The 13,860-nt window shown below is 43.5% G+C and overlaps 1 protein-coding gene across 1 annotated transcript in view; it reads left to right on the top strand.

Moving 5' to 3' along the window:
- The window catches only part of LOC135519884 (inactive dipeptidyl peptidase 10-like), a 181,876-nt gene that overhangs the window by 17,848 nt on the left and 150,168 nt on the right, over nt 1–13,860 (top strand). The window contains exon 2 of the mRNA XM_064945084.1: nt 12,821–12,935. Coding sequence (XP_064801156.1) covers nt 12,821–12,935 — 115 coding nt within the window. The remainder of the gene's footprint in view (nt 1–12,820; nt 12,936–13,860) is intronic.

Here is a 13,860-nt window from a genome sequence, read left to right as displayed (position 1 = left end):
TGACTATGCCTATATGAGGAACAGAGAGTAGCAGTAGCGTAAAAGAGGGGTTGGTGGGTGGTGGTGGGACACAATGCAGATAGCCCGGTTAGCCAACGTGTGGGAGCACTAGTTGGTCGGCCCAATTGAGGTAGTACTGTATGTACATGAATGTACAGTTAATGTGACTATGCACATATGATAAACATAGAGTAACAACACACAATGCAAATAGTCTGGGTAGCCATTTGTTTACCTGTTCAGGAGTCTTATGGCTTGGGGGTAAAAACTGTTGAAAAGCCTTTTTGTCCTAGATTTGGCACTCCGGTACCACTTGCCATGCGGTAGTAGAGAGAACAGTCTGTGACTGGGGTCTTTGACAATTTTTAGGGCCTTTCTATTACACCACCTGGTGTAGAGGTCCTGGATGGCAGGCAGCTTAGCCTAAGTGATGTACTGGGCCGTACGCACTACCCTCTGCAGTGCCCTGCGGTCAGAGGCCGAGCAATTGTCGTACCAGGTAGTGATGCAACCAGTCAGGATCCTCTCAATGCTGCAGCTGTAGAACCTTTTGAGGATCTCAGGACCCATGCCAAATCTTTTTAGTTCCCTGAGGGGGAATAGGCTTTGTCGTGCCCTCTTCACGACTGTCTTGGTGTGTTTGGACCATTCTAGTTTGTTGTTGATATGGACACCAAGGAACTTGAAGCTCTCAACCTGCTCCACTACAGCCTCGTCGATGAGAATGGGGGCGTGCTCGGTCCTCCTTTCCTATAGTCTACAATCATCTCCTTAGTCTTGGTTACGTTGAGGGATAGGTTGTTATTCTGGCACCACCCGGCCAGGTCTCTGACTTCCTCCCTATAGGCTGTCTCGTCGTTGTCGGTGATCAGGCCTACCACTGTTGTGTCGTCTGCAAACTTAATGATGGTGTTGGAGTTGTGCCTGGCCATGCAGTCGTAATGTAATGATATTGAATTGTGTTTGTTTGTCGATGCAACCAAATATCATCATTTGATGTACTGTATCTTCTGCTTGGATTGTTCCATTTGTGCCATTGAATTAATTCGTCTTTAATTCCAATTTGTCTACAAATGAATACTTTTTTATGTTATTGATGTGTTGGATTCATGTCTCCATCTCAACCAAAATAAAGTTAAATAATGGGACTAAATCAAATTAAACTTTATTTTAAAGTGCATTTTGATTCGATTTGATTTAGACCTATTATTTAACTTTAATAACCAAACACAATTCAATATCACTTTTGAAATACAAATAATTGCCTCTTAACTTGTCGACAAGTTAAAAATTATATCTTGGATTCACATCTCCAAAAATGAAAGTAAAAAAATGGGCAGTGGCACGTCCCCTTTAAATATTGATATTTGGTTGCCATAGTTCCTACAAAGTAATGTATCATTCAACCTTAAAATGAGTAACACATCCATACATTTTGAGGTTACTGGAACTATAAAAAAATAAATATTGTAGGCCTAATCATGTAAAGTGTGCATTTTCAAGATAGCACAATTGCTGCAATAATTTGCACAGAATTTCAGAAGGCATTGATCACTTGTATCATGTAATGTAATGTCAACTGCTATCCAGGTCATTTGGTTCTGCTATTAGATGAAGCAAAGTGATAACAAATTCTTCTACTTTTATAAATAAACAAAAAAAACAGACATTGGTTTTCCATTGGAATTTGGTTGTGCTTTTAGATGGTCAAAAGCATAGTGATAAACACATTGAACATTCAAAAACTTTTGGCTGGCGTTTTGAGTGGTTGAATATAGGTTGCAATCTCATTGATCAACTCAACCAAATATTACCCAGTTATCTCTGTTGAAATAAATGTAGTGTTGCCAGTGGGTTATTTGTCACATGCTCACCAAGGTCACATTGGAGGTGAGGCGAGGGAGCGCTCTAAGGTGCTATTAATAGCTATAGGCTTATTAAAAACAAACACAATTGTCCTCAGAATGTGGGCTTAATTACATGGGTTCATAAAGATGCTATGAGTCACATTCTATCTGCTAAGGGTCATCATTTTCAGGCTAATTACATTGAATATCTTTCACTTTCTGAATCCTCATTAAGTGATCATGTCATTCGAGGTAATCATGTAATTCGGTGTAATTTGAAGTCAGTGTTCATGTCTGTTTTTTTAAAGTTACTCTTGGTTTCGATTCTCAGAGACACATTATGTGATTATGGATAATGGGATAAAGTTCTCTCTGGCCAAGTCCAAAGACCCTATTGGGTTTGTGGTTACTGTGCTTGTTATCCCCATTGTATTTATATATTGCTATATCATTATATAGATATAGATACCCTATTATCAGTGCCGATTTTAGCATGTAAATCTTGGTGGGGCAAACAAAAAAAATTCAATGTTATCTGTGGCCAATGACCTTAAGCCTATTTGGATGGGCAGGTCTAAAGTAACTCTATGGCATCACGCAAGGGGCTTGAATGTTCTATCTCTCCCTGTAGATTTTGCAGTGACGTAGTGTCCCCCTGAGTGACAGAACATTGAGCCAATCACAGTGCAACAAGAGAACATTACCAACCCCTGCGCTCCATAGTTACCACTGGCTACCCAACCACCACAGAAAGCACTGAGCTAGGCTGAAACACCTGCATTTTGAAGCTGCCTTACTCAGGAAAGCAAAAAAATATACCATGTTTGTATGCGGCTTTATTAACTCAATGTTGTTGTTTTTTACTTTGTTTGCGAACTGATATGTGACACGTATTAATGCCAAAATAACTTGCAAAACAGGCAACTACAAGAAAGTATACAGTACCAGTCAAAAGTTTGGACACATCTACTCATTTAAGGGTTTTTCTTTATTTTTTATATTTTCTAGATTGTAGAATTAATAATGAAAACATTAAAACTATGAAATAACACATATGGAATCATGTAGTAACTGTAATAATATTTTGAAGATAAATACACAATGCAGAGGACGAGATGAAAATAGAGTACTTATCAGCAATCAAGGAAAGACCCAGATGCAGACAGTGTCAAAGTAACAATGTCTATTAAAGCAACAGGGGCAAAGGAACAGGACGGCAGGCAGGTTCAGGTCAGGTCAGGCAGAGGTCGGTAATCCAGAGGTGGGGCAAATGTACAGGATGGCAGGCAAGCTCAGGGTCAGGGACACACAGAGCGGTCAGGCGGGTGGGTACAGGGTCAGGACAGGCAAGGGTCATAAACTAGAAGGATGAGAAAAGAGAGACTGGGGAAAAGCAGGAGCTGACACAAAAAAAATCACTGGTTGGCTTGACAAACAAGACAGACTAGCAACAGAAAAACAGAGAACACAGGTATAAATACATAGGGGATGAGGGGGAAGATGGGGTGGAGACAATCACAAAGACAGGTGAAACAGATCAGGGTGTGACAGTACTAAAGGTCAAGAGGACTAAAAGTCAATAGAGTACTAACGATCAATGGAAATAGTGTTTTTTCTGTAATAGAGGATTAATGATCAATGGGTCAGAGACATGGGAGGAATTTCAGTCCGGGACCCATAACTACATAGCAAGTTCTCATTGGTCCAAATTGTTTATACATCGAACCTGAAATAGGATACTTGTTATTTGGCCATTGGCCCAGTTTTATTGCAAGGAATTCTAATTGGTCAACCACAGGCTAGGGCTGGGTTATAAAGTACATCCTGTTCCTTTGTTCTGTGGAGAGAATCACGGGAGAGAATCACTGAGGATAGGGGAGAATGAACATCTATCTCCCCGCATGATTTATCTTCTTTGAATGAATCTATTTTTCTCCCCCTGATTATTTTTTGGGGTCTGTGTTATTGAAGAGTACGTCAACTGCTAACATATCCAAAAAGAAGGAGCTGATGCCAGTTTCATCTGAGCGCTTGATGGTTTTTGAGACTGCACTTGAAGAAACTTTAAAAGTTCTTGAAATGTTCTGCGTTGACTGACTTCATGTCTTAAAGTAAACATTGACTGTCATTTCTCTTTGTTTATTTGAGCTTTTCTTGCCATAATATGGACTAGGTATTTTACCAAACAGGGCTATCTTCTGTATACCTCCCCTATCTTATCACAACACAACTGATTGGCTCAAACACATTTTAAACACATTCCAGAGGTGACTACCTCATGAAGCTGGTTCAGAGAATGCCAAGTGTGTGCAAAGCTGTCATCAAGGCAAAGGGTGGTTACTTTGAAGAATCTCAAATATAAAATATATTTAGATTTGTTTAACAATTTTTTGGATACCATATGTGTTATTTCATAGTGTTGATGATTTCACTATTCTGCAATGTAGAAAATAGTGAAAATAAAGAAATCAGACTCTGTACTCAGTACCTTGTTGAAGCACCTTTGGCGGTGAGTACAGCCACAAGTCTTCTTGAGTATGACGCTACAAGCTTGGCACACCTGTATTTGGGGAGTTTCTCCAATTCTTCTCTGGAGATCCTTTCACGCTCTGTTAGGTTGGATGTGGAGTGTCGCTGCACGGCTATTTTCAGTTCTCTCCAGAGATGTTCGATCAGGTTTAATTCCGAGCTCTGGCTGGGCCAATCAAGGACATTCAGAGACTTGTCCCAAAGCCACTCCTGCATTGTCTTGACTGTGTGCTTATGGTCATTGTTCTGATGGAAGGTGAACCTTCACCCCAGTCTGAGGCCCTGAGCGCTCTGGAGTAGATTTTCATTAGGCATCTCTCTTTACTTTGATCCAGTCATCTTTCCCTCGATCCTGCCTAGTCTCCCAGTCTCTGCCACTGAAAAACATCCCCACGGAATGGTGCTGCCACCACCATGTTTCACCAAAGGGATGGTGTCAGGTTTCCTCCAGACGTGACGCTTGGCATTCAGGCCAAATAGTTCATTCTTGGTTTCATTAGACCAGAGAATCTTGTTCCTCATTGTCTGTGAGTCCTTAAATGGAAAAGTTTGGAACCACCTAGACTCTTCCTAGAGCTGGCTGCCCCGGCAAAACTGAACAATCGGGGGGGAGAAGGACCTTGGTCAGGGAGGTGTCCAAGAACCCCAGAGCTCCAGAGTTCCTTTGTGGAGATGGGAGAACATTTCAGAAAGACAACCATCTCTGCAGCACTCCACCAATCAGGCCTTTATGGTAGAGTGGCCAGACGGAAGACAGTCCTCCGTAAAAGGCACATGACAGCCAGCTTGGAGTTTGCCAAAAGGCACCTTAATAACCTCTACGGGATCGGTGTCCCTATATGGGACGGTTGTTGCTAACGAGCTCTGATGTGACTAGATGGACGCTGTAAGTAACATCTGACTTCCCAGGACATAAACATGTCTTATATGTGCAGAAAGTTTTAATTCTTCTTAATCTAACTACACTGTACAATTTACAGTAGTTATTACACTGAAAAAAAATCCATGCTATTGTTTGAGGAGTGCACAACAACAATCAGGGCAACTGGTTTGATACATTCACTTCTGAAGGTAAATCATGTACTTGCATTCAGTAATCGTGCTCTGATTTGTCACCCTGAGGGTCCCAGAGATAAAATGTAGCATAGTTTTGTGTGATAAAATACATTTTAATATTCAAATGTAGGAACTGGGTTCTAAAGTTTGAACCACTGCTGTTTAATACATTTTAGACTAAGGCTGTAATGTAACAAAATGTTGAAAAAGTGAAGTGGTCTGAATAGTTCAGTCTGGTTGGTGGGTCAATACAATTACTTACTTGATTGGAGGGAATGTGTTGTAATGTCATACAGCAAAATCAACTGTGTACATTTAACTCTGAAAGTGTTACATGCACACTATTTTCAGTGAACATATGAGTGCCAATGAACTAGTGTTAAAACGACACTTGAAAGTGTTAAAGATTTAACTCTGTGGCAGTGGTCCGCGTTCAACTCTTATTAAAGTATTAAAATGAACTTGACTGCGGCGTTTGCATAGCTCTATTCTGGAGTAATATGCAACACCTACAGAGCAAAACATAACACTTGATTTAGAGTTAAATGGGCACATGTTGCTTAGTGCTGACACTGTTACACTTTCTCAGTGTAAGAAATTAACACATGTAGTGGTTGATACCTGTAGTGTTACAGTAAATACTTTTTGGGTGTTGCTTTAACTCTCTATATGGTAAAGGCCCCCCAAAGAAATGCCACCCCACACCATGACTGACCCACCGCCAAACTGGTCATGCTGGAGGATGTTGCAGGCAGCAGAATGTTCTCCACGGTGTCTCCAGACTGTCATGTTTGTCACATGTGCTCAGTGTGAACCTGCTTTCATCTGTGAAGAGCACAGGGCGTCAGTGGTGAATTTCTCTGGCAAATGCCAAACGTCCGGCACGATGTTGGGCTGTAAGCACAACCCCCACCTGTGGACATCGGGCCCTCATACCACCCTCATGGAGTCTGTTTCTGACTGTTTGAGCAGACACATGCACATTTGTGGCCTGCTGGAGGTCATTTTGTAGGGCTCTGGCAGTGCTCCTCCTGCTCCTCCTTGCACAAAGGCGGAGGTAGCGGTCCTGCTGCTTTGTTGTTGCCCTCCTACGGCCTCCTCCACGTCTCCTGATGTACTGGCCTGTCTCCTGGTAGCACCTCCATGCTCTGGACACTACGCTGACAGACACAGCAAACCTTCTTGCCACAGCTCGCATTGATGTGCCATCCTGGATGAGCTGCACTACCTGAGCCATTTGCCTCTCCTGCACTGCCGGAGCCTCCCGCCTGTTCAGCACTGTTGGAGCCTTCCTCCTCTCCTGCGCTGTCGGAGTCTCCCGCAAGTTTAGCGCTGCCAGAGCCTTCCGCCTCTACAGCGTTGCTGGAGTCTCCTGCCGGTTTAGCGCAGCCCGAGCTGCCAGTCTGCATGGAGCAGCCAAAGCTGCCAGTCTGCATGGAGCAGCCAGAGCTGTCAGTCTGCATGGAGCAGCCAGAGCTGCCAGTCTGCATGGAGCAGCCAGAGCTGCCAGTCTGCATGGAGCAGCCAGAGCTGCCAGTCTGCATGGAGCAGCCAGAGCTGTCAGTCTGCTTGGAGCAGCCAGAGCTGCCAGTCTGCATGGAGCTGCCAGTCTGCATGGAGCTGCCAGAGCTGTCAGTCTGCTTGGAGCAGCCAGAGCTGCCAGTCTGCATGGAGCTGCCAGTCTGCATGGAGCTGCCAGTCTGCATGGAGTTGCCAGTCTGCATGGAGCTGCCAGTCTGCAAGGAGCTGCCAGTCTGCAAGGAGCCGCCAGAGCTGTCAATCTGCATGGAGCAGCCAGAGCCGTCAGTCAGCATGAAGCAGCCAGAGCCGTCAGCCTGCCAGGATCCGCCAGTCAGCCAGACTCTTCCAGATCTGCCAGTCAGCCAGACTCTTCCAGATCTTCCAGTCAGCCAGACTCTTCCAGATCTGCCAGTCAGCCAGACTCTTCCAGATCTGCCAGTCAGCCAGACTCTTCCAGATCTGCCAGTCAGCCAGACTCTTCCAGATCTGCTAGTCAACCAGATTCTTCCAGATCCGCCAGTCAGCCAGGATCTGCCAGAACTGCCAGCCAGCCAGGATCTGCCGGATTCAACTGCCTGGCTGGGCTTCCTCTCTGTGCTGGGCATCCTCTCAGTGCTGGGCTTCCTCTCAGTGCTGGGCTTCCTCTGTCCCAAGCTGCCCCTCTGTCCCGAGCTGCCTCTCTGTTCCGAGCTGCCCCTCTGTCCCGAGATGCCCCTCTGTCCCGAGCTGCCCCTCTGTCCCGAGCTGCCCCTCAGTTCAGTGGGGTTCTGGGTGAGGACTACTAGGCCATGGTCGGCGGCAAGTGTGGATTATCCCAGGACGCGTAGGGGAGGAACTATGACATTAATGGAGTGGGGTCCACGTCCCGAGCCGGAACCGCCACCATGGACAGACACCCACCCGGACCCTCCCTATGGTTTTGAGGTGCGTCCGGGAGTCCGCACCTTAGGGGGGGGGGGGGTTCTGTCACGCCCTGGTCGAAGTATTTTGTGTTTGTCTTCATTTATTTGGTCAGGCCAGGTTGTGGCATGGGTTTTTGCATGTGTTGTGTTTGTATTGGGATTGTAGGTTAGTGGGGTGTTCTAGTTAAGTCTATGGCTGTCTGAAGTGGTTCTCAATCAGAGGCAGGTGTTTATCATTGTCTCTGATTGGGAACCATATTTAGGCAGCCATATTCTTTGAGTGTTTCGTGGGTGATTGTCCTTAGTGTCCTGATGTCCTTGTTCTGTGTTTATTTACACCAGTATAGGCTGTTTCGGTTTTCGTTACGTTCTTTGTTTTGTAGTGTTTGTAATTGATTCGTGTTTTACGTTTGTTTATTAAACATGGATCGCAATCTACACACTGCATTTTGGTCCGACTCTCCTTCCCACCTAGAAAGCTGTAACAGTGAGAGGCAAAATAAGCTCTGTGAGGGTGGGGGAATATATGATTGAAAACACTAAAAACACAAAAAAGTGATATTTGACACGTCATCATACTCTGCAATGGCAAAACAATGATGTAATGTCCTTTTAAAATAACGTTTGCACCTTAAGGATAATTAGGAATGTGATGGCTTCATTTTGAAACAACAAACTTAGTTTGACCTGCCGCTGGAACTGCCCATATAGACTAATTTTGGCCCATAACTTACATTGTATTAACAACTTCATAAATCCTATCCCGAAAACAAGAACCTGCGTTATTCTTCAGTTTTGCATTATGACAGACATAGCTAACAGGGCTATTTTATGTGTATCTACATAACACTTCAACCCTAACTCCCCATAGACCTGTTCTTCTTCTCCCTTGAGTCTCTTCTCTAAGAGACAGAGAAATGAAGGCTTTGAATGCATCCCAAATGGCACCCTATTGCATACACATTGCACTACTTTTGGCCTATAGGCCTTGGTCAAAAGCGATGCACCATAAAGGGAATAAGGGTGCAATTTGGGATGCAGAATTTTCTGCTTGCTTATTGCCGGAGCTGTCGGATATTTATTTATGGTTTTCAGTGCCTCTCTGCAACACAGACTAACACCCCGATGTGGAGTAAAATATCACATTTGCAAGATGAATGGCAGTCTATGACAGAAGATCTAAGGGCAAAAAAATGGATTGCTAAAAAATGGTATGGGCAGCCATATTAGTTGTATGACTCTGTTATTTAGTTTGGTCTGTAAATCGAAATGAAAACTCTGTCTAGACTGGTGAAAGTAAAGAAAGTTAGACTTGCAGTGCTTGTGGGCGACAAGATTGTCTTGTTGGATTTACTGTTGCACTTTGGCTGTCCTTCTCCTATTTTGCCCTTGCCTGTGTCTATGTACAGTATGTGTTATAACACTTTACTTGAAGTGTTATCCATGAGCATATTGTGAAGTGGTATAAATCTCAAGGGAAAGACCCGTGGTACTGAATGTGGGTTGGGGAAACTGTGATTCTAATGACTTCAGTTAAAAATCTCTGGAGACAAAATAAGAGCTAAGGTCATGACCAGAGGTGGGAAGAAGGGATTAGTACCACTTTGTAAAAGAGATGGCTTTAGCCCGTCCCCCAACCAACAGGCCTAGTCCTGTGTGTGTGTGTGTGTGTGTGTGTGTGTGTGTGTGTGTGTGTGTGTGTGTGTGTGTGTGTGTGTGTGTGTGTGTGTGTGTGTGTGTGTGTGTGTGTGTGAGAGAGTTGTTGGGAGGGGGGGTCTGTGTGAAACACACCCAAGCTATTTTCTCTTCTCCTGGGGGCTAGGCATTTGTCAGGGCCCTGACATGGTTCCCTAATCCCCATAATGGTAATGGAGAGACGCATTGGGCCAGAACTCTCTCAGTGGCTTTATCTGCTCATAATTGAGTTAATAAATTAAGGATGATGATTCCAAAACTGCTAAATAGGAAATTGAAGAGAGAGAGAGAGAGAGATATATTTGAGATGAAGAGAAAAAAGAAGCTCACGCATGGCGGGCTTTGGCAATTTAGAGTTGCTGTCAGTGTTCAAGGACAAGGCAGCCGCTTTTTGTGGTGTTAATGAAATGAGCGTCAGCCCAACCTCTGATAATATATCAGCCGCCTGTTTCCTTTGGGGGCCGAAAATTATATAACACAACGTCCCCAGAACAAGGGCACGTTCCTACGGCTTTGCCAAGGGATGCAAATGCGGATAGCCGGACACGTCACTCCCCACAGCTATTGGAGAGGTGCTTGAGCATTTGAACATTTTGGGGAGCAGGCTGAATGTGACGGTTTGGTTCACACCTACCTGTGAACCCTCCAAGATACACAGTAAATAAATTGAGACAGATACAAATCCCCTTTGAAAAATTGAGCAAAAATGTGACAAAAGCTTTTTGAAACGGCAACCTAGGTCTTATTGGCCATATTTCTACTTCACCTCTCTTGCCAATCACAACTCAGAAGTGGACCGGAGGCCAATAATCCCCTCCCTGTACCTGCAGGGTTTTGTGGGTAAGTGAGGCCCGGAAAGCCAGTGGTTTGGGTCATGTGGAGAGAGGGTCTTAATGTTGCCATCTTATCAGAACTAGCAGATATAGATGAAGGACAGAACCTATTTAAGACCACTGAGGCAGAACTCCTCTGACACTGAGCCACAGCCTCTTAAAGGCTCAGTGCTGACACAATTCTGTTTTTGCTTTGTATCATATTTTTATTTATTTTTTATTTATTTTTTTACCTTTATTTAACCAGGCAAGTCAGTTAAGAACAAATTCTTATTTTCAATGATGGCCTAGGAACAGTGGGTTAACTGCCTGTTCAGGGGCAGAACGACAGATTTGTACCTTGTCTACTCAGGGGTTTGAACTTGCAACCTTCCGGTTACTAGTCCAATGCTCTAACCACTCTAACCCTGCCGCTGATGAAACTAACACTGTAAAAAAATGTTTTATTTCTGATAGTTGCGAGTTGAAAATTCAATCTGCACAGGACCTTCTAATCAGCAGGTTTGCATGGGCAGCAGTTTCGGCTTTTCATGGTGACATCTCCATGTGGTAAAATGGTTAATGAACCAATAACAAAGACATTTTCAAACCTCTCTGCCAATAACAGCTAGTTTTCAGTTTTCCCTGCCCCACTCAGACCACACCCAAACAGTCATAGCAAAATGATTGCTTCATAAAAAGCTATTTTTGCTAATGTTAAAGTTGTAATATGCAGAAATCACTCCGCCATATCCTGCTTACCTAAACTCTAATAGTTCACCTAATTTCAGTTTATGTGACAAAATAAGCTAGTATAGTGTAGAGAATCATTGCACCATCTAAACCACTGTGAAATATATTTTCCATAACCACAAATATTGTTGTTTCAGCTGTTTGAAGCTGGTGTACAAAACTGAAAGTAAGAATGGGAAGCATAGCAATAGCTCACATAGAACAGATCTACTGCTTCTTAGACTTGCTTTCAAGTAGAATCACATATCTATGACTCATGTGAATTTGGTCACCCAAATAGTTAGACATTGCCACTTTAAAGGAAATATGTTACAGTAAGGTACTTAATTTGTTACCTAGAAATGATTTGACATTGATATAAAAATGGCTGCATTGGGCCTTTAACCCACCACTGCACGGCTATTAAAGCAGACGGCCATCTTGACCTCTCCTTTCGCCACCATGTTAAGCTGTAAAATTGTTGAATGCAAAACATGTAGTCCTATGCCTGAGTTATGTTTCTGTCTTGTCGAATAGGGGTTATGACACACGGTGATACTGTAGCACAGCTGGTAAAAGGCTGCTTGTTTGTGCCGGGGAGTTGCTTCAGTAGTCATGAAGTAGGAGTATGCGAGAGAGACTCCGAGAGAGTTTTTAATGAAAGCTAGTCAACCATGCAAATAGCCTTTCTCCCTTGAAATGCAAATTATGAAATATTACCTTGCATTTTTCATGAAGTTCCTCAATACACTTTCCTCTGAGCCCCTCCATGCAGCTTACAAACAGCTGCTTACCTCTGAGTTGAATTTCAACACAGAATGCCATAATGTTGCTCGTGTTTATCATTGAGCCCCACCGCGCAGCTTAGATTGAACAATATCATGCAGTTTATTTTGAGACCCACCATGAAGCTGGTTATCAATGCTACTATGCAGCTTCCAATGAGGCCCACCATGCAGCTCAAGGTGAAATGCTGAAACCTGTAGCTAGCACATCGACCACAATAAAGCTGAACATATACTTAACATTTTTGTGAATATCATTTCCTAGTTTACGTTTTTCTACTCCTACATGATTAGATGTTCACTTTCCTGTCGAAGTCATTGCTATTCTGACACAATGACCGGCACTCAATCATAACACCTTATGCTGTTTATGTAATCAGTTTTTTCTTAGATTGTTTACATTATATTGTAGGCGTCAACCCATGCTGACCCATTCTGCTGCCTATTGTGTCCCTGCTTTAAAAAAATGTATGTGTATGACGTGTCTGTGAACTGTGAACTGGATTTGGCTTTCAATTTGACTTTCTAGCAATTCAACCATATGGCTATATTTTTTGTAAGCTCCTACATAACTGACTCAACATAGAATGACTCACGTATTGACAATCTGTGGTCTTCAATCAAATAGTTTGTATGGATGGATGCAAGAATATCTTGGACTCAAATCCGAAAAATGCATGTAGGGCTGTTAGCATGTTTATCCCTGTGTTTTGTGGCTCTGTACACTGTATGTCTAGGTATCTCCACTTTGTTCTTTTTTAGAACTCCCTTTTAATAACTGTTTCTCTCTCTCTTTCCCCTCTGTTTCCCCTCTCTTTCCCCCGCCCCCTCTCTCTCTCTCTCTTACACTCCTTTCCCTATGCTATCGCTCTCTCCCTTGTCCCTTTCTCCTTCTCTCTTTCTCTCTCCCTCCCTTCATCCCCCTCTCTCTCTCTTTACAGGACCTTGGTGCGGGAGCTCCACCTGAGAGGAACTGGAAAGGGATTGTTATCGCTCTGCTGGTTATATTGGGGGTCTGCTCTCTGATCACATTGTCTGTCATCCTCCTCACTCCAGGTACAGAACTGGGCATGGAGAATTAGTACATTACTTTATTAACCGGAGTTGTGTTCTGCAGGAGAGACATAGCATCTGTCCCAGTGGTGGTTCAGTGCCTATGGTTTGGTAGACAGTAAGGAAATTAGCCCCAAAATGGTATTATTGCTTAACATATCTCAACTTTCTATGATGAATTTTGGGCTACATGCTCAGTTGTGCTACTCATTTCAAATTTTTGCCAGCATCTTTTATACTAACTTAATATCAGCACTCAGCTGTTGATCAACCTCCTCAATTTACTGCAATGAAGAACAGTTTATGCTGAGTGACGTACTCAGACATTTTTGGACTGACTCACAGATACAAGGAGACCACACTGTCCCCTGATGTTCCAACCCCTCGAATGTCTGCTGGGCTAGCTATCTATTGCATGTGGCTGCCACATCATTTACAAACAGGAGTGCTCTGTAGTTATCCAGCCCGGGCCAACATGGCTGACATTCAAAATCATTTGGCCCTCCTCTCTCTCTCTCTCTCTCTCTCTCTCTCTCGCTGCACAATTAGCAGCTGTCCAAGTCAACATTAGTTTACAATTGGCTTAACAACATTCTATTTTACTGATGGCTTAACATTTTCTAATTAAAACATGTTTACAAAGGCAATGTTTACACAGCTGAGGGATTTCAGGTTGGATAACAACCTATTAATGACCATTGCGTGTGTGTGTGTGTGTGTGTGTGTGTGTGTGTGTGTGTGTGTGTGTGTGTGTGTGTGTGTGTGTGTGTGTGTGTGTGTGTGTGTGTGTGTGTGTGTGTGTGTGTGTGTGTGTGTGTGTGTGTGTGTGTGTGAGTGTGTGCATGCGTGTGCATGCGTGTTCTATTGTTTTCTTAATATTTATAATTTCTCCATATCACTTTCTCTACTGTCACCTCTCTCTTTCTGT

This window comes from Oncorhynchus masou, chromosome 29 (assembly GCF_036934945.1).
Source record: "Oncorhynchus masou masou isolate Uvic2021 chromosome 29, UVic_Omas_1.1, whole genome shotgun sequence".
Classification (NCBI taxonomy): Eukaryota; Metazoa; Chordata; class Actinopteri; order Salmoniformes; family Salmonidae; genus Oncorhynchus; species Oncorhynchus masou.
Note: the sequence above shows the minus strand (reverse complement) of the source record. Positions and strands in the feature narration are given on the sequence as shown.